This window comes from Seriola lalandi, unplaced genomic scaffold (assembly GCF_002814215.2).
Source record: "Seriola lalandi dorsalis isolate HSWRI2012SDOR001 ecotype SW California unplaced genomic scaffold, Sedor1 jcf7180002054376, whole genome shotgun sequence".
NCBI classification, from domain to species: domain Eukaryota; kingdom Metazoa; phylum Chordata; class Actinopteri; order Carangiformes; family Carangidae; genus Seriola; species Seriola lalandi.
In genome coordinates this window covers 82,253-103,073 of record NW_019524929.1, presented here as the reverse complement: position 1 = coordinate 103,073, position 20,821 = coordinate 82,253, and the positions used below count along the sequence as shown (strand labels likewise).

Genomic DNA, 20,821 nt, shown 5'->3' with positions numbered 1-20,821 from the left:
GGGGGGGGTGAGCCCAGAGTGATTTTGAGGACAAATCTTCTGCTTCTGTGCATACATAAACAGAAGCTGTTTCCATATTGTTGTAGCCCATCTGCTATCATTATTCACTGTGTGCCATTTCTTTGAGAATTTATGTGCTGTTTAGGTCTTTCAGTAATTTGTACAATCCATTTTGCTAAGAATCTCATAATTCAATCTTCGGCCTTGCTCCATGAGATAAGCTTACTATGCAAAATTATGAAAGGTTGTAAGTGTTTGAATACAATAGCCTTGTATAAATGCTACCTACCGATTTCTCATTGTTGTTGCCGTTGTTGTTGTTGCTGTCATTGTTGTGACAGTATTGATGTATTGTATGGATGCAAGTGTGATAATCATGGAGGTGTAGTTTGGAGTACTATTGTTTTTTGCATTATATGGTAAGATTTTTCTCATATTTTTGCTACTGGAATTGTAAAAGCTTTCAGTATAAATCAGTCCAATACAAACGGCAGCCTTAAATGTGCCATAGACACAAACAATATAAGTAGTACCTTTTTATAAAGAAATGAATATTTTAAGTAACATCAGGAAGATTAAGTAAGATTTATTTACAATACTCTCATCTCTTTCTCCATTTGACAGAAATGGAGTGAATGTAGAGGGAGCGACCCATAAGCAAGTAGTTGACCTGATCCGGGCCGGGGAAAGGGAGCTGGTGCTGGCCGTTCTGCCAGTCCCACCCCAGGAGGCTGACTGCTTGGATCCCGGGGACGATGGTTCAGCTCAGTCCTGCTACGACTACTCCGACAAACAGGCTGTCCCCATTTCTGTGCCCAGCTACAAACACACTGAGCTCAACCAGGAAAAGTTTGTGGTGGGTGCACTTTTGTATAGATGGCTAATTGAGAGGGGGAGGATAAATTTGGAACCATAAATTGATGAAGTGAAAGTTGAGATCAGAGGATTGGTCAGTGAACGGGTATGGTGTAAAAAAAAAGAAGAAGAAGAAGACTGGATGATAGAAGAAAAATCACAATTTCACAGTATCCACGTCTTTAACGACTCTTTATCTAGGCCTGTGATCAGACTATTGTTCCAACTAAGTATTATAAATAATTGATTTGATGGTAAAATACTGTTACTTGAAAACAGATTGATTTTAACTCCCTGTCATTGCTTTAGAGCATTCATTTTCATCATTGTCTTGCCCTGCCTCGACCCCCCATTCTCTCCTTGCAGGTATATAATGTGTACATGGCAGGCAGGCAGCTGTGCTCCAAGCGTTACCGGGAGTTTGTGATCCTACACCAAAACCTTAAGCGGGAGTTTGCCAACTTTACATTCCCCAAGCTGCCAGGGAAATGGCCATTTTCCCTCTCGGAGCAGCAGCTGGATGCGCGACGCAGAGGCCTGGAAGAATACTTAGAGAAAGGTGAGGTGAAAAAGATTTCAAGAATTAAGTAATTAAAGCTAAGTAATAGGGCAAAAAGTATGGACTGATCTGTGAGAAAGTTCATAAATACGGAGTCAATATCATTGTATAAACACTGTTATTTCACAGTCTTTGCATGATATTATGTGTGTTTTATCTGCAGTGTGCTCTGTACGGGTAATTGGAGAAAGTGACATCATGCAGGAGTTCCTGTCTGAATCAGATGAGGTACAACAGAAAAACCTATTTGTGTCTGTTTTTGTAGTTCTCTGCCTGTGACTCACTGCACAGATTGTCTCTCCTTCTCATGAACTAGAACTATAATGGCGTGTCAGATGTGGAGTTGAGAATAGCCATGCCGGATAAAACCACCCTCACTGTCAGAGTTCGCAAAAACTCTACTACAGACCAGGTCTACCAGGTAAACACAAACACAAGCCTGTATAACTGTTAACCATTATAACTGTGACCTTATTACAGCCCTCTTGCATATGCTTTGCCCTGTTTCTCTTTTCCACCCTCTCTCTCTCTCACTCTGTCTCTGTCTCTTTCAGGCTGTGGTAATGAAACTAGGGATGGACAGTGTAACAGCCAGCTACTTTGCTCTGTTTGAGGTCATCAACCACACCTTCGGTGAGTAAGAACATATAACTGAGGCATGAGTTTGTGTGTATGCTCATGCATTTTTCCGCTCTGAAAACTTTTTCCATCTTTGGTGAAACAACACAAACTTGGACCTCAGTTGTAGCAAATGTTGACTGATGAGTGAGCAGCAGAGAGTATTTGCATGAGTGTCATGAGTATAAGCCATCCTTTTCAAAATAGTCTAAAATAAATACCTAAGTTCCTGTTTGTATATATATTTTCTTTTATTTCACTTCAATCTTGTCTTCATTTCTCAAGGCTAGTGTGGTTCAAGGCTATGTCAATTTTATTTTTTTTAAAGAAGGCAACTAAATGAAACTATATCACAAGTAGTTATTTTCAACCCATTTAGCTCAACTGAATTTATTCTCCATGAACTGTGTGCTCTCTCTCTGTGACTACAAAGGCAGAAGCAGTGGTACACTTAAAAAAAGAGTTGATGATATTTTGCATACAGGTCACAAGAGGCCAAATGTATTTCTTTCAAGAACAACTCAGAAGTTAAAAATGTTTTATCCTTCAGTAATGTGGAGAAGGACATCCATGGAATTCTTCTCAGGGTAAAAACAAGATGATGAATCACTCCCCATCCTCTAGCCCTTTCAGGCTGGTTACCTTCTAGTTTCAGGGTTGACATCAAGATGCATTTCCTTACATTTAATGTGTGTGGTATAAGTTATATCACTGACCTTATATCTCTCTTTAACATGCAGATAACCCATTTCTTGTCTTAAACACATGCAGTGAAAACAATCAAAAATATTGCATTCTTCTTCTTTCTGTTTAATTTTGCAGACTTCACCACACAAGAGTGTCTCTCCACATATCTTATTCTTTCCCTCCTTCTCTTTTTTCATCCCTTTCTTCTTCAGTGCGTAAGCTTGCCCCCAACGAGTTCCCTCACAAACTGTATGTACAGAACTATACCTCAGCCATCCCAGGAACCTGCCTCACCCTGCGCAAGTGGCTCTTCACCACAGAGGAGGAAATTCTGCTCAATGACAACCAGCTTGCTGTCAACTATTTCTTTCACCAGGTATGTGCATATGTCTGTGGTGTGTGTATGCGTTTATGTATGCGTTTTTCGTGTTTGTGTGTTGTTGTTTTTTTTTTTTTAACAGTGTACCCTATCTTCCCTTGTCTTTGCAGGCTGTGGATGATGTAAAGAAAGGGTTTATCAAAGCAGAACAGAAGTCTTACCAGCTGCAAAAACTGGCAGAGCAGAAGAAGATGTCTATGGTCAGTCTCTCACATGGCCGCAACACACACACACACACACACACACACACACACACACAAACACACACACAGAGCCAGAGTTATTTGTTATAGTTCACTGTCTTATGTCATCCCTCCGCACCTACCTGTTCAGTCTCCCTTCGCTGTGTGTGATATAACTGAGTTGAAAAGGTGCAGAGTCTTCTGGGGGTGGAGATAGTCAAACAGTGAGAGTGTAGGTTTGAGGGGAGTGTCACAGACAATAATTATTGGTGGGAAAAGTTGTATAGAGAAAGTAAGTTAGTTCTTTTCTGTCTGAAAACATAAATAAATTACCCTCACTTTGGAGAGACGAAACCCTGCAGGTAAATACTTACACAATATTTAGGCTGCTAAGTTACTATAGCATCTGACTGTACTCTGCTTTATGGCTGTAAAGATTAGTTACAGTTAAACATCAGTAAAAATACTATCATGCATCATGTCTCCTCTGCCTCTTTCTCTCTCAGTATCTGAGTTTGTTGAGGGGTTGCGAGGGCTACAACGAGATCATATTCCCCCACTGTTCGTGCGACTCCCGACGTAAAGGCCACGTCATCACAGCCATCAGCATTCACCACTTCAAGCTGCACGCCTGCACCGAGGAAGGGACACTCGAGGCAAGGGCGACTGTTAGTCAGTGTGTTCGACTTTTGTATAAATATAGTTTGTGTGTATGATGGAGGGAGTGTAATAGAGCCTCAATGTTGTTGCAGAACCAAGTGATTGCATTCGACTGGGGGGAGATGCAGAGGTGGGACACAGATGAGGAGGGCATGGCCTTCTGCTTTGAATATGCACGGGGAGAGAAGAAACCACGCTGGGTCAAGATATTTACACCTTATGTGAGTAGCACAAATATTACACATGATATTGTACTCCTAAGTGTTCTAGTGAAAACAGTCATAAAAACTCAAAAACTCACGGGAAGAAATGAAAACTATATGTATGTAATGTGATGGAAATGTATTTTCGGGTTGGGTAATCTTCCTGTTCAGTGTGTTCAATTTTATAGAATAATGATTTAGATAACCAGTTTTCTGACTATTCTGCTGTCAGAATGTTGCCTGCAGTGTTCACAACAACTTTGTATTTCTAAAAAAGAAAGTGTCTGAATATAATATTATATTTGAATTCCTGTTGCATTCCAACAGAACCTGCTTTTCTTTAACTGTCTAAGTAAAATAAAAACGGTCAAGATGAGTACTGTCATAATTTCAAAGAATAGTTTGACATCTTGGGAAATATGCTTGCTTCGCTTTCTGCAGAGAGTCTCCAGGAAGTTAATGGTCCCATCCAAGAAATAGTCCAGCACCCCCACCACCATATATTATTTTTATATATATATATATATATATATATATATATATATATTACATATATTTACAGTACAGATACAAGAGCAGTATCTAATCTATCTCTTGTTTTTCCAAAATGTTGAACTATTCCTTTAAAGTAAACTATTTAAAACTGATTTGTGTTTTTGATCTAAATCCATGTTTCTCTCTTTGTGTCTGCTGTGAACGGCCAACGTTCAGTTTAACTACATGCATGAGTGCTTCGAGAGAGTCTTCTGTGAGCTGAAGTGGAGGAAGGAGGTAAGGACCAACTACTTGCTTACTGACCAACCTACTCTATTAAAAGCCATTTACTTGTGCCCTTGACTCATTGCTGCTGTGTGTTTGTGTGTGCAGGTGGAAGAGGAGGCTACAGACAAGGACAATAAGAACTGCAGTAAAGATGGTATGTGTGGCAAGGTAAGGCTTTGCCTGCCTCTGTCCAGTCTGTGACCCAGCAATAGTCTGGGTGAATTGCTCTGTTTTCTGACTCTGAGTTTGTGTTTTGGTTTTTGTTGTCCTGATTGCTTTTTCTGTTGCAGAATATTTTCCAGCTGCTGAGGCACAGAAGGGATGGAGGCACCTAGGAAGGGAGATTGTTACCTCTTAACTACACACCGTCGTCATTGACTCAGTTTTTTGGCCCTCATCCTGCCCTACATCCAGCCACACTCAGCTATTAACTACACGGTCATCATTTACACTCCGTCATCCACAACCTGAGAAACTACCCCTGATACATGCAAACCAACAAACATCTGCGAATGAAAAAAATCAAATAAACCGAAGCATAAAAAGCTTATACACACATGAACCAGGAACTCTAGCACATCATAATCATGCATTAAGCAGAGCTCTGTCAAAAAGAAACGAGGCGTCTACAGACTTGAAGTCACAGATTCAAGCAAGCCTTTTTTTTCTCTTATTGGCAGGGACTTGAAGTGGAATGTGACATGCAAACAAGGAGGTTTTGAGCCTTCTCTGAAGTGGTCCTACTTGGACAAGAAAGCGGAGGCAAATAAGGAATTCATGGTGGACTAACAAGGGAATGTGAAAGCTGTTAGTGCTCATACAGGGGAACACAGATCAGCAATACTAAGGGTTGACCACAGGGAGATACTTTGCTTCTCAATTTATGGATTAGAATAGCAGTGTCTTCTTTAACTATGTGTGCAGGGGGGAGTGGGAGGCCTAAAACGCAAGGGGCCAACCAGAGTGAAGCCCTCAGAATGTAAGTCACAGCTGAACATACATCAGTTTTCATCTGTTTGGCGCTAAATCTACGTTTATAAAAGAAAACTATTAACATTGTAATGTGGCAAATGAGAGAAGGGAGAGAGAAAGCAGATGTTTTGTAGGACTGTTAGACACATTTTTCTTTAGAGATCTGGGTACGCAGAGCAGACAGCTGTGATGGTTGAACACATGAGCAAGAACATGTTAAACTTTAGACTAATGTTGCACTTTATCCAACAGTATTTACAACCTCCAGATGTGGGAAATGTAACCTAAGAATCAGGTAGTGGGCATAATACTGGAAGAAGCCAGGTCTTATTTAGTTTACGTTCATGTTTGACTGACTACAGTATGATAATGCACTGCATCATCAAATGGCGTGTGCAGAGCCATGCATTTAACTTTCATGTGTGTGTAATATTATGTTAACTCTCCATTCAAATTTTTTTGAGAGCAGCAGTGATGTGGGGCACTGACCAGTCAGGTGAGAGTGTAGTACACTGTGTGTAGTGTGTATTACCCAGGTAGAACAGCAGGGGTCCTCCTCTTCCTACCTGCTTTCTGGCTCCCAGTGATTACTTTGTTCCTGGGAGCTCCCACAGGATTTATACCAGGCCTGTAATTCAAACAGACTTTCTTTACAGCTCTATTTATCTCTGTAGCTGGTATGTTCCTGTACTGTCATGCACTCCAGATTCATGTTAAGTGGGATGAGGATTTCTGAGCAAAAAAGAGCAGCTTGCACCCTCCGTCAGCACGATGAATAGGAAGATCACACACATTCACTAAAGGCTTTGTGGCAACTGATCATATAACTGCAGTGTAATATAATAAACTGTCCCTCTAAATAAGCCCAGGTAATGTTGTAATTTTTAGATGAATATAATCATGATAATAACAATAATCTGATGATGCAATGCTGACTGAAGTCATTAATTACATCATTAACCTGACACTCTATATACTATTTTTACTTAATCCTGCAGATGTGACATGTTCACTTGCTACAAGCTTTTATGAGATGAGCTCTCCTGTTTAAATCATTATCATGTTATTAATAAGGATATTTCCAAAAATCTGTAAACTATATCATGATGTGCTTGATTTATGCAAAATCATCAAATTAATGGTCAAAGCAAAGACATTCATTCCACTGTTGCACGTCAGGCCTATCCGAGACCTGAGACCCAACTTCAAATGTGCAAAACAAAAAACTTGCTCCGAGTCAATAAGTTGGGAAAGAGAGATGTGTAAAATAATAACATGATAAGGGCATGTGATCATCATATGAAGCCAATGAATGTCAACAAATTATTATATTCAATTGCCCTAACTCCTATTCGTCTCTCGATTCGATTTTTGTCATCGGCAAGCAAGGAGTTATAGATTCAGTGGCTTTCACTAAGAGTGCTTGTGATGATGAGGATGATGGTGATTGTGTGGTGCTGTTCTAAAAAGCCATGTTGGGTGATTAATGAGCTTCAACAGACCTTGGTGGATGTGTAAAAGAGGTTTAATTGAATGCGTTTAGGTTTGAATCGAGCGACTGAATGCGCGGTCGTAAAAGGCCGAACGTATTTTCCAGGACTCTTGTCTGTTTAGTGAAGCACGTCTGAAGCAGTCCATTGTCTGACATCGTCTGATCTGCCCACCTTCAGGTGTGCGCTCTCTTTGGCTCACTTCTCTCTCATTCTCTCACTCATTCCAATTAAAGTCAAGAGTCACTTGCATTATTTATATCAGTAAGATACAATCTTTAATTCTGTTGTTGAGTTTTTCACCTGATATGGTTTGGCTTTCAAAGAGACACGCTGAGAGGAGAGGAGGGATTGAAAACCCTGCAGGTTCTTTTGACATGTTGAAATGTAAAATTTAAGACAAAGTGTTTGGTTACGTCGCTTACTGTAATAAATTGTAACATATTCTTTTAAATAAACTGATTTATTGATGCAAAGTTTTTGGTGCTTTTGGTTTCAGTGTTAACATTGTGTGTTGAAACCTGAGACAGTGCTAGTATGTGAGAGCTGACTGCCAAAATCATGACATTACATTACACAAGCCCCCCCCCACCCCCAGTGAGCAGGGTGATATTTATCCTGTAAAAGATGATTTCACACTCGTACTCCTGCTCTCCCTTTGTGTCCGTCTTCTTCCTCTCCTCATTACCTTCCTCTTCTCTCCCCAACTCCAATGTCTCTTAATGAGATCTGGGAGACAATTACCCAACAGGCAGTGAAACGGCAGTTTTATATCGACCTGCATCGAGTGTGTGCACCCAGTAATTAATACGTATTGACTGTTAGCGGTGTGGGATATAATGTCTGAACATCTGAATTTTGAAAAGCCAAGACCTCATTTTGTAAATGATCAGACTTCAGTGTTCAGTTTCAGTTTCCTACCAAACCTTCAATACATGAAGGGAAGAAGCTGATGTGTAACTTGAAGCTTCATTTAAGGAAAAGTAATATCCCCAAAACAAAAGAAAAAAAATAAAATGATAGGAATTGAAGAAATATGAAGTGTTGTGAAATATTAAGATACGTGGGTTGCATTGGCTCGGTTTCTTCACCCTGCAGGATATTCTCCCTGTACTGGTGGATTTTCTACAGTTGCAAAAACATGCAGTCAGAAGTAGTGGTGTAGTAGTCTGTGGAAAACCTGAGATGGGCTGGCAGCCTGTGGGATCTCCTTATTCCTTCTCACTATTAAAGTGTGAAAAGTTGACACACCAGAAATTAGTGTGTAAAGCACATAATTGTTGCATTATTACGTAGTCATAACCTTTTTTTCATTTCAGTAGTTCTTTGACATTTTTTAAATGAAACTCTATTAAAATACAAAACCATTTTAGCTCAGGTATTATCCCCCCCCCTCTTCTATATTCTCACCCTTTCTTGTTTTTCTTCCGCATGAGCAAACACAATACAGAACTGGCAGCACTGCACAAGCAGCAGCAGTGTCAGTGAACAGTGGAATGTGTGTGTGTGAGAGCTGGAGAGCTTCAGGAGTATGTGTGGTCACTGCATTAGGTCTGCAGCAGGGTCCGTACTTCACCACTTGATGTGTGAGTGGGTTTCGTGTTCATGCTGCTCTGTGTGTGTGTGTGTGTGTGTGTGTGTGTGTGTGTGTGTGTGCGTGTACATATTTGTGCAACAACTGCAACCACACATGGCGGCGGCCCCTTGGTACCAAAGACACGTTTTGTGCATGCCACTCTCCTGCTCGGTTTGTGTGAGTCGGTTTGCTTTGCTCCTCTGAACAAACAGCTCTGCGTGAGCTGTCGACTCAGAGCAGGTGGACGACTGAGTTTCTGGAGGAGGAGAGTATCTCAGATTTATTACCTGGGCTGTATTGCATCTCTCAGCAGCCCCACCAGGAATACGCACAAAAGGAGCTCAGTACGACATTGAAATGCACAGTGAATTGCTCCAATAGTGAGCTACCATTCTGGCACATACTGTAGTTACGATGAAACTGTTTAAAGCCAAATTGATAGCCTCAGGGCTGAAGGTTTAGAGTACTGCTGTGCCAATACACCAATTAACCAAATTTAATCATCATAAAGTGTTTGCATTATTTCATAGTCAATCATGTTACATGACAATGTTTGCCAAGATCCATAACATAAATTTGATAAAGACACCCCCTGCCAATTCAGAATATATGCCCAGTCACCCCTAAATGCTGCTCTAAGTACAGTTTAAAAGCAGCAGCATCCCAGAAGAGAAGGGGGCGGGGATTCACTCCTCTTCATCTTCCCCCTCCCCTTCCTCCTCTCCCTCTCTCATTAATGAGCAATCAGTTAAAAACTTTATTGGTCCCTATTGGCTTTCTCAGCACATTTTCCTCCCTCCTCTGTTTCTACTAACCATGCACCTTGTTCTGCCTGTACTCGCTTTCGCTCTGCATCCTCTCCAGCTCTAAGCCTCTGCAAAGACCCCCCTTCCATCTCTCTTTCTTCTTTTTTTTTTTCTCCTCTTTATTGCTGTGCTTCATTACCTCCATCTTCCCTTTCCTCTCTCTGGCTCGTTCTCCTCTCCTTCCCGCCTCCTGCCCTCTGCTCCTGTGTCCTTTTAGAAACTTCGATCGCGGGGGAGGCGAGCCGAGGCAGAGAATAGAAAATCTGATGCATGTCCAGAGAGTAGAAAAGACGAGACAATTTATTTCACAATGTTTACAGCTCAGTCCGTCACAACTTATTGGCATTCAAGTGTCCAACACTTCTGCAAAATGTATGTCATGATTCACATTCAAAGCTGGGGTCATGAGGATGATATTTTTCTGCATAGACCTGAGTGTGTGTGTGTGTGTGTGTGTGTGTGTGTGTGTGTGTGTGTGTGTGTGTGTGTGTGTGTGTGTGTGTGTGTGTGTGTGAATGGATGGATGAGTGGAGGTGTGTGTTAAGATAAAAAGCCTTGTGAAAAAGGATTCCTAGAAAAGCTGACATGATCTATGAGTCTGAACCTCATCAATGCCTGCACAGGAAGACAATACTGTTTCACATTAATAAAAATTGGAGCTTTGAAATATTTCTTTTAGCTGCATTTTGCTTTGTTTGGATAATCATTAGTGTCTTCCATAACACTGAAATGGCCACGGTATACAGTATAATGTGAAGCTAACACTGTTGTTGAAGGTGATGCAGAGATTAATCTCTGATATAATCATCCCATCACAAGAATGATTATTTTTCTGTTTTTTAATTTCTGGAACTGGGCATTCATGTGTAAAAATACTGATCGCAACGATTCTGAACATCCTATTAACTTAAAAAATCTTGAGAAAACAAATTAAATTAAAAATGCATCGCAGTGGTTGCAAAATATGTGTACCGCAGTATCATTTACATTTGAGAAAATGTGCAACAGAAGACTGCACAGAGAAATTGTTCTGTGCTGTCATCAGAAAGTCCTCTTAGCGTCTCCATTGACAGTTGATGCAAGCTCAGCGAACAGGAAACCTAGTCAGTTTTAATGAAACTGTGAAAGTCTTAGCTGTTAAAGGAATCCTGCTTGAGTGAAAAAGCTCTACCATTGGACATGCAGCACATCAGCGTAAAGTGTTTCTACTGAGCAACTTTATGTCGCATCTCTCTCTATCTATCTCTATCTCTCTCTCTCTCTCAGCAGTACAAATACTTTACAAATCAAGTAGTCATGATTTCCAGTTTTCGCATCACTTCTGGGATGAATTGACTTTACAAAACTCTTTTTTGTTATTTGTCAAGGATTTAGCGGATGATTTTGTCAGTCCACAAACCGCCCACTCGAAGATCAATAAAACATCCATAGAAACCACAGCAAAAAGATTGTGAGCAAGAATGTGAGTAAATGTGAGCACGATCTGGTATATATTAGAACACATGAAATGAAACTGTAATGTTTCTAAATCATAGTCCACTCCACATGTTACTTGGACTGTAGCAGGAAATATTTGCTGTTATTTGTCCCAGTGTCATTAACAGCAGTTGTGCTTCCAACAAATCCTTATCTGTGTTATACTTTAACATCCCCTTCACTCTCAAATGTCTGTTTGTGGCCTCTCAGAGGAAGTCTTTTGACAGTGCTTCTCCAAAGTTGGGTGCAGCCATCAGGATAGCGATGGTACAGATGATGTTGAAAACACTGAATCCCACCAGGCACAGGCGGTCGATGACAGCTGCAGCAAACTGCCACTGCTCCGCCAAACTCAGCTGCCGGTCCTGCTCACGAACACGCTCCACTAAGAACTGCACCTCCACCAGAAGAGCCTGCAGCTGGTTGTCCACAGCCACAGACCGCATCACGCTGCTGTGGGTGTGCATGACAGCTGATCTCCCTGCTCCTGATCCAGCCTCTAAAGCACAGGGTCCAGAGGATGCGCTTGATGGGTCAGGGTCAGGGGACACTGGAGGTTCCAGCGGAGGGTTCCCGAACTTGGAAGATGGGAGGTGGTGGTGGATTGGTGTATCTCCAGCCGGTCCTCCTCCTGCTCCTGCTGCACCCTCTCCCTCTCCTCCACCGGGTCCACTGTTAAACCTCCCATGACTGGTGGTTCTGCTCCTCTGAACTGGCTCCAGTTCTGCGGTAGTCTGGAAGGTCTGGAAGCCCATGTAAGGCAGATGACCATTAGGCTGGGAGTGTGGATTGGGGCTGGGATCTCTGTGGCTGTGGCTGGGATTAGGGAGGATAACAGCCTGGGAGTTGGGCCTGTGAGGCAGTGAGTGTGGGAGAGGGTGGTTGAGCTGGGCGAGGCTGGCCTGCAGGGAGTTGAGGCTCTGCGGCAGGATGGAGGGCACTGGGGTGGGGATGGTGATGGTGGTAGTGGTGGTGGTAGGAGAGGACAGGGTCTTGCTCTGAGAGTCTGCCTGGCTGTTGGAAAGAGTTGGCTCCACTCCCTCGCCTGGACGCTTCATCCGCAGGAACCAAGGAACCCACTGCAGCAGAACCAAGTGCACCTGACAGACAGGGAGACATATACTGATGAAAGACTTAAAGAGCATAGATGCACATTTAAGCTTAAAATCTTCTGCATCCCATTTAATCACCATGTTATTAATTTTTTTTTTTAAATCAGTTTAAGAGCATTGCAAAGATTTGACCAATGCTTGGTTTTCTAAACCACTAAAACGCTCATACTGCACTGGCTGTCTTTTAACTTTATATTTGATTTTAAAATGTAATATTTAACTTTTAGCTATAATACTAAGAATTCCTTACAAACCTTTATGTGATCTGAGATCCAGAACTCAAGACCAGGGGTTGTCGAGCTTTGAAAAGCTGGAATCATCTGCTTCGCTGAGTCTGGGTCCTCTTTTAAATCACTTCCAAAATCACGCCTTTATCATGTAATTTGACCTGATTTTAGCTGATTAGGATAGTTTATGTTATTTTTTCTATTTTATTCCATTGTTTTTAGCCACTTTAAGCTTGTATTGTTCTACTATGATTTCTCATGATATTTGTTTGAACGTTGTTTTCAGTGCCGTTCAGAAAATTGCTCCATGAATAACATTTATATTTTATCATCATTGTAGCTCACCCAACGCGGCATGTGCCCACTGTCGGGGTTGTGGTGATGGAACTGGAGAACGATGACTGTGGCTACTACTGACATCCCAACAATCACCATGGTGCTGGCAAAGTACTGACCTGTGACAGAAGACATTTCGCTCATAAGGGTGCAGGTAATCTGTATGCTATGAACAGTGTCAGCGTGCCTAAAAACCCACTAAAACCCACAGATACACACATGTGCCCTGAGAGAAAAAAAACAAACCAAAACTGACCTATCAGTGGCACAGAATCTGAAGTGGCGGGCATAATCTCTGCAACCATCAGCATGAAGACTGTGAGAGAGAGCAGAACCGTGATGCCTGGAGGCAGACCAAGACACCAGGGAGCCGTGGGTTACAAAGAAAAGAGAAGAGAGAATTCTTAAGAGACAAAGTACATGCGTACACTTAGTGGAACAGTATATTTTGTATGCTGCACTTGACTTCTCACCACACTCATCTGTCTTCCTGACACACCTTGGAAAACTCATTTGATTTTTCTCTCTCATCTTCCCTCTCGCCTTTTCTATCTTTGTCTTTCCTCTGTCTCTGCTTCCCTCCATCTCAGCCCTCCTGACACCACACAAATGTTCTGTATACCTGATTGAAAGCTGTGAGTGAAAAGTGAAATAGTGAAAGTGAAGTGGAATAAGTCTGTGATTTCACAAGGAAATTGTAAAGAATTTTCAGCTTGAAATATATATATATATTTTTTTTTTTTTATCTCATAACAGATGCATCTTGAGTTTCCCCATTTTCTTATTGTTATGTCCATGTTCTTCTCCTCACTCCTCTTATTATTCCTCACCGAGGCTGATCTTCTCCCCGGAGTTGGCAGGGAGCAGGAAGACCAGCAGGGTCATGGAGGAGAGGAGCACACACGGCACGAGGAGGTTGAGAGCGTAAAACAAGGTCCTCCTCCGCAATGTCACCACAAAGGTAACGTCAGGGTAAGGCTCTGCACAGCAGTCATAGAAAACCTCATGACGACCTCCAGGGACCTCTGAGAGGAGAGGGACAGACGCAGCAAAGGAGTCATTATAATTCGGAAAAACAAGACAGCTGAGAAAATGACACATCTCTGAAACTCAGTATAACTAATGAAGTGTGTTTTGTTGGAACTGCTGAATATTTTTCACTGGGTAAAAAGGAAATGGGAATTTAAAGAGCTGTGAGACAAGAGTGTAGAAATCTGACTTATTAAAATTATGGACTGTTTCTGCAGGAATTATGTTAGCATACTTTAAGTGCCTGAACGCGCATAAAAACATCAAATCTAAAAGTGTATTGTCATCAGATTTTCATTCAATGAAGTGTTCATACGGCACAGTCCCAACTTCTCCTGCTAAAATCTAGCTACACATCTAAATATAAATCTAATTAATCCTTATGTCTTTACAGTTACATTAGTGTATGACAGTAATGTAAGCACAGTTACTAAGCAACACAGTTTGTCATGCAGGGGCCTGACAGTGCGTTTTACCCAGTAGGTCCCACTCTCCGTTGCGCATGTATCCTGATACGTCCGCCTCCTTCATCTGGATGTCCAGCAGCCAGCCGTCAAATGACCAGGAGCCAAACTTCAGCTCACAGCGCTGGATGTCAAATGGAAACCATTTGACATCCACGTTACATGTGCTGACGAATATTCCTTGACAAGCAGGAAAAAAAAACAAACAAAAAAAAAAAAACAGGAGAAAATAGTTCACAGTGAAAGGAAAGTAATAGTTAATTAAAGTAAAATGTAATAGGGGAGAAAAAGTTGATTAAAAATGTTGTTTGGTGCAGCGAGCTGGAAGTAAGCGAAGAAGAAAATATTTGATTGCAGTAAATATTCTTGGGATGAATTTGCTGCAGCATGACTAATGCATGCGTGTATTACGGAATGACTGAAGACAGTAGTTTGGTTTTGAGGACAAGTGCTGCTTAATAAAAACTCACCTGGAGGCAGATACTCACAGAAGCCGCTGGAGTTCACCAGCACATTGGTCTTAAAGGTGGCATCGAACTTGTCATGAGCGCTGAAGGATAACAACGCAGTGATGAGGCAGGTTAGAGCTCAGCGGAGGCCACTGTGTTTTGTGTGCGATTATATGTCCACGTACCTGTTGTAAAGCAATATATCAGGTGTCCAGACTTGGTCGGGAGTGAAACGGAGGTTCTTCACTCCAGGATACTCTGATTGGTTCCACTGGAGGTAGTGGTCGTACCACTGCTGAGAGACACAAGCACAACATACATAATGAACAAAAAGCGCTCAGATACATACACACAGGCACACATAAGACACACGCTGTCACTGTGGTTTTCCATATTATTGTTACTTCGGTTTATTCTGTCCACACAGCTTGCAGAATTTTCAGTACACAGATCAATATCAGGTTATTAATGTTTTTCATTGCACTCACCATCTGCAGCCAGGCATTTGTGGTGAGGATCTGATTCTTTTCATCCTTTGCACGATACAAAGCAAAGGGAAGAGAGAATATGTGATTCAGTTATTTAAGGATAAGCTCACACGTTTTAACCCCGTGAAGACAAAGACAATATACTCAGGCACCATTTAAGGAGATTTTAGTCACTACAGTTGTTGCTTCCATCCAAGATCCCTGTCTAATATGACTCCATTGTAAGTGTAGAGGACAAAATCCACAGTCCTGTTCTGTCTTGAAATACGTTCCTAAATTCAGCTTCAGCTAATATAAGCATAAGGTGTGATTTGACTAATTCACACGGATGAGGACTCATGTTAATTCCAGCTGAACTCTTGAATGCGTTTTTACATTGGGGCTGCATTAGAAGGGGATCTTTTCATAGCCAGTAATTGCAGCAACTAATAACTCTTTAAATGTACATGTGGGCATGTGAGTATTGTTTTAAGATAGCCTTGAAAAAAATTGTGTTTGTATGCATTGTGTGACTGCATGAAAGTCTGCAATTACACTACATGCGTACCACATCCATGACCTGCATTAGAGTAAAGGAGAACTGAACAGTGAGAGTCTGGGAGTCGTTGGCCACCGGTCTCTCCATGGGGTTGTAGTCCCTCAGCAGCTCCCTGAGCAGAAAGCGCTGGTGAGGACCCTGCACTGATACTGAACGGGTTGATGGAGGGGAAGAGAGAGGGTGGAAAAATGGGAGAATATCAAAAGAAGAGAAAAAGTGACAATTAAAGTCAGGAAAGATCACGAGAAAGCACTGAAGGGAGGGCTACAGCAGAGAAACGGTGTGATTACAATGACAGTTTGGGAAAAATAGTGGTGTATAATTTGTAGGCCAGGTGAATGAAAGAGAATAACACACACACTAAGTGGACATGCTGCAGTGGAGGTAAATCAAAGGGTGGGTTTTTAGAGGTATAATTGGAGGTAATGTTTCAAAGATGGTGTTGCTCTTAAAAGAGCACAAATATATGTATTGGAATTGATGAAAGAGAATAAGTATTTGTGAGAGAAAGAGAGGAGAAAAGGCAGGAAGAAAAAAGAGAGAGGAGCAAAGAGAGAAAAAAAATCCCTTCCTCCTAATCAGTTACGTCTCTGATTGATCACCAGCAGACAGTCAGACTCTTTCCACTGCTGTAAAAATGTCACTTTCATTCTATGCAGGAAATAGTGAGGTCATTAAACACTGAAACACCCCAGACAGACAGACACAGCACTCACGACGATGAAAGCGAGGAGCTCTCTCTCTCTCTTCGCCCTATAACTCCACCAAAGGCTTCGATTCACTCTTGATTCATTCTCCACAATGTGATCACCACGATGTGGAGGGGGCAGCTATATCGTTGGCGGATTGTAACTGTAACACTGGAATTGTTCAAAAGCTACTAGGTACTTAAAATAGCTCCACAATCCCTGTTCTGCAGCCAAACAGTACCTACAACTTTTCAAACCACATACAGTGAAGTGAGAGTGCTACAGTGAATGCTCTGAGATTTATGCACTCACTGTGTGGTGTCAAATCTATAGTCACTTACTGGACCATAATTAATATCAATATGGCTCCACAGATGGTACGCCTATAATTTACATGAATAGTCCCTGGTGCCCATAATGTCCAGGCGTAGTAAATTAACCTCTGGCAGCCTCATAATCACCCTTCTCTTTCTTTCAGCATATCTATCTATCTATCTATCTATCTATCTATCTATCTATTTATCTATCTATCTATCTATCTATCTGTCCATCTACATAAAATTGCACAGCTCAGCTCTCTTGTCTGCAGTAAAGATGATTACATTTTATACTGTTGCTTACTCATCATAAAAATAAATCTTTTTTTTGTGCGTGTGTGTCTGGCTGCACAACAACAGACAGTCTCTGCGTGAGCTGCTGTGCACAGTTTAGGAGCACAAACCGCTCAGTGGCACAGACACTGAAGACCAAATGTAGTATACAGCACGCAAAGCAAAACACACACTTGTTCGAGCACAGTTTCACTTAAAGCACCAACGAAAGTCACTCACCTCGGAGCAGAGTCGCGAGTATCAACAGCCAAAGAGCTACAGCCTGCCACATACTGCGTTCATCTGAATTGAACAGGAGAAAGAGTGGAATAGGGAGAAATAGAGAGAGAGAGACAGAGCAGATGAAGGAGGATGTGAGAGAGAGAGAGAGAGAGAGAGAGAGAGATCCAGAGAAGAGAAGAGGGGTTGTGGAGAATAAGTGGAGAGAGTGTGATACCGGCAGTGGCAGAGCAGGGAAGGGAGGAGAAAGGGAGACGAAGAAGGAGCAGCAGAGACGGAGTGGGTGAGAAGCGCAGTGAAAGGAATACTCGTCTGAAGAGGAAGATGCTGTGTGTTGGAGTCAATCAGCTTCTGAGAGCCAGGTGTATCCCGGGCCACAGCTCATACTCACCCTTCATGCTTCTCTGCTCATCACTGCCTTTCTGATATGCACTTATCTGTCATCACATGTCAGTCATCGTCTATCATTTCACCATGGACCTAAGTGCTTTTTTTTTTAATGCTTTTATGGATCTCAAGAGTGGCTTTGTTTTTTTGAGGGACTCTTATGAATATGGTCAGCCATCCAAGTAATGGTATTATACAGTAGCAGTCGTCCAGGTGTCTTTAACTCAATGTTTGAAAAGGAGATAGACGGAGGAAAATAAACATTTTCCTTGTAAACACACTAGTGACCTAGAAGGAAAGATTTCTAAACCAGTTGAAACATGTCTGTCCCTTTTCACCATCCAACTCTGTTTGAAAGCTGCTTCTTAAATACTTGAATCTGACATCAGCACATTCACAGAGTAATGCTGACACCCACAGGATAGCTTGGTAAAGTGCAAAACATCACTTGCCAGACAATCTGGGGGTAAAAGCTCATATGCACTGCACACCAGTTCTTTAGTCCTCTAAACGCCACATGACATAATAAGCTTGGGCAAGAGAGCAGGTTATTCCAGTTCAGATGGTAATACCTATCATTGTAGTCCATTTACTCTATACATTTGAATTTAAGTATACAGAGGGGAAAACCCTGCTTCAGCGACATACTGTACATGTGTCATTTTGGTTGTATCACATTCCAGTAACACGTCGAAATTTGAAAACTTATTGCAAGTATAATGCAGAAAATGTATTCACAAGTATCATACGTAAAAGTACTTCATGCAGAAAAATGGCCTCTGTGACTGTTAGACTATTACATATTATATTTTGATTACTCACACATTAATGTGTAAGCAGCATTTTACTGTTCATTCATACCTATTTTATATGAGGCTGCAACTTATGATTATTTTCGTTATTCATTATTGCCCAGATTATTCTCTCAAATAACTGGTTGTTTGGTCGGTAAACATTCAGAAAACAGTGAGAAATGCCCTTCACAACTACTCAGAGCCCAAACAGACACTTCCACACTGCTTGTTTTGTGCAACCAGTAGTTTAAACCTCAAAATTATTGACAGGAAAACCACCAAACCCTACCATTTGAGAAACTGAAAACATGTTTGGCATTTTAGTTTCCAATTTATTTTCTCTCAATCACATAATCATTTCAGCTCTACTTGTATCTTGTTTGGTGTTTAATCTCTAATAAGAAACATATTTTTTCAGATCTTCATATGCTGTGAATATGTAAAAATCCTCATTTGTAACTACTGTCAAATAAATGTAGTATAGAGTCAAAGTTACAATCTGTCCCTCTGGACTGTAGTGAAGTCGAACGTGGCATGCAAAGGAAATACTAGTGCCTCAAACGTGTACTTAAGGACACAACTGCAAATAAAAACTATCTGAGCCTTGCCGATGCGGCTGCGTAGTAAATCTGGGGTACATGAGCTTTCAAGCGAGAGAATAAAAAACAAGACTTTGATCACAGTGAGTCAGACTGGGAGCAGTTCTTCCCAATTATCAGATGAAAAATGTGATGACACTCTTGAGAGTGTAAATGGGGAGGGAGCAATAGATGAATGGAATAACACCGTGTGTGCAATGATATTGCATAATGCATATGAATGCATCCCTATAAAGAAAATAAGTGTCCCATGGGTGATAAAAGCATGTGATACAGTAGTCAGAGGTAGGAACCATGCCAACAGAGCATCGAGAAAGTACTGAGAGCAAAGCAATAGAATATAAAAGGTTGAGAGCTAAGGCTAGGAAAGTGATTAAGTCTGTAAAAGAAGAGTGTTGGAGAAGATACTGTGGAGGTCTAGGTGGGGAGACATCTGTTGGAGAAACATGGGCAGCAGTTCACCAAATGTCATGAGTTTTAAAGAAAAAGAGAAAGCCAGCATTAGAGGAGGAGGGAGTGGGCGCAGCAAGTGATACAGAGAAAGAAAACTGTGTGAGAATAAGTTTAAGGCTTTTCTCAGTGGAACAAACATTGGCAAGGAAGGTATATGGAAAGGGAATAAGAAATCGAGGCAACACATATCCAATCTTGAGGTAAATGAAGCTAATGCTGATGCTGTTAATCTATGTTTTACATTGGAAGAACTGTGCAGAGCTATAAAGAAAGGGAAGAACAGCTCCTGGAAAGGATGAGATAAGCTGTGAGTTGTTTAACAGATTAGGTGATGCAATGTTACATGAAATACTGGCTCTGATAAATAATATATGGAAAGAAACAACTCTTCCCACATCCTGGAAACAAGCATACAATTTTAAAACCAGGGAAAGATGCCACGCACGCAGGGTCATATACTGCAGATCTATTGCACTGACAGCACTGTTGTAGAGGGAGGAACACCATGTGCTCTTCCTTGACTCTGAGATAAAAATGTGATAAATAAAGAGGGAGTAGTGGCAGTGTTTCTTTACACTGAGAACGCTTACGACATGTTATGGAAGGACACGCCCATTATAAAGCTGTATGAAGCAGGAATACGAGGGCACTTACGTAATTAACGTATTCATGACTTTTTGAAGGACAGAGTAATGCAGTTTTCTCTAATGGCACAGGTATTGACAATGGCACACCATCTGGAAGTGTAATTAGCCTGATGCTATTCCACATCAAGATGATCAAAACGATCTCTCTCAAGACATTTGGGCAGGTTTTGGTCTTGACTTGTTTGCGGATGTTGGAGGCATCCCGAAAAGCAGCAGAAACATGAAACATATATCTGAGCGAGTGCAGGAAGCCCTAAATAAAATAGCTGATTGGGGAGGCAAGAGGGGATTGAAGATGTCAAGAGAAAAATGATGTTGTATTTGGTAATAAGAGAACTGAATGTCAGGATTTACTTGTGTCTGAACATGCAACTGAGAGGGTAAAAGAAGTCAAATCCTTGGGATCGCACTTTTATGAAAGGCTAACATGGAAAAAAACAGACAGCACTGTAACTTAGTGTGGAAAGGTAATAAATGTAATGCTGTCCTCTCTCAGTAAGGAAGCATATAGGGTGCTGGCCAGTATACACAGTTAATGATTCACAGAGCAATGA

General features: G+C 41.4%; 2 protein-coding genes across 3 annotated transcripts in view; one reads left to right on the top strand and one right to left on the bottom strand.

Moving 5' to 3' along the window:
- The window catches only part of snx27b (sorting nexin 27b), a 12,380-nt gene extending 4,537 nt beyond the window's left edge, over positions 1-7,843 (top strand). Inside the window, exons 2-13 of one of the 2 annotated variants that reach the window (XM_023408926.2) lie at positions 625-856; positions 1,222-1,414; positions 1,578-1,642; positions 1,731-1,835; positions 1,969-2,047; positions 2,932-3,095; positions 3,209-3,298; positions 3,787-3,936; positions 4,033-4,161; positions 4,855-4,914; positions 5,011-5,059; positions 5,196-7,843. In XM_023408926.2, the coding sequence (XP_023264694.1) occupies positions 625-856; positions 1,222-1,414; positions 1,578-1,642; positions 1,731-1,835; positions 1,969-2,047; positions 2,932-3,095; positions 3,209-3,298; positions 3,787-3,936; positions 4,033-4,161; positions 4,855-4,914; positions 5,011-5,059; positions 5,196-5,263 (1,384 nt within the window). In that variant the 3' untranslated portion in view covers positions 5,264-7,843. Of the gene's footprint in view, positions 1-624; positions 857-1,221; positions 1,415-1,577; positions 1,643-1,730; positions 1,836-1,968; positions 2,048-2,931; positions 3,096-3,208; positions 3,299-3,786; positions 3,937-4,032; positions 4,162-4,854; positions 4,915-5,010; positions 5,074-5,195 lie in introns of both variants that reach the window. The other variant, XM_023408927.2, reaches the window with a different exon arrangement.
- Positions 7,844-10,031: 2,188 nt separating this feature from the next.
- On the bottom strand, positions 10,032-17,840 carry LOC111656969 (neuronal acetylcholine receptor subunit alpha-7-like). Its single transcript, XM_023408896.2, has 10 exons — positions 17,388-17,840; positions 15,878-16,017; positions 15,331-15,375; positions 15,028-15,137; positions 14,864-14,943; positions 14,406-14,573; positions 13,731-13,925; positions 13,157-13,243; positions 12,910-13,019; positions 10,032-12,325 (listed from the first exon to the last, which is right to left on the bottom strand). Exons 1-10 carry the CDS (start codon positions 17,437-17,439, stop codon positions 11,432-11,434), a joined length of 1,881 nt encoding a protein of 626 aa, XP_023264664.1. The 5' UTR covers positions 17,440-17,840; the 3' UTR covers positions 10,032-11,431.
- Positions 17,841-20,821: the final 2,981 nt, after the last annotated feature.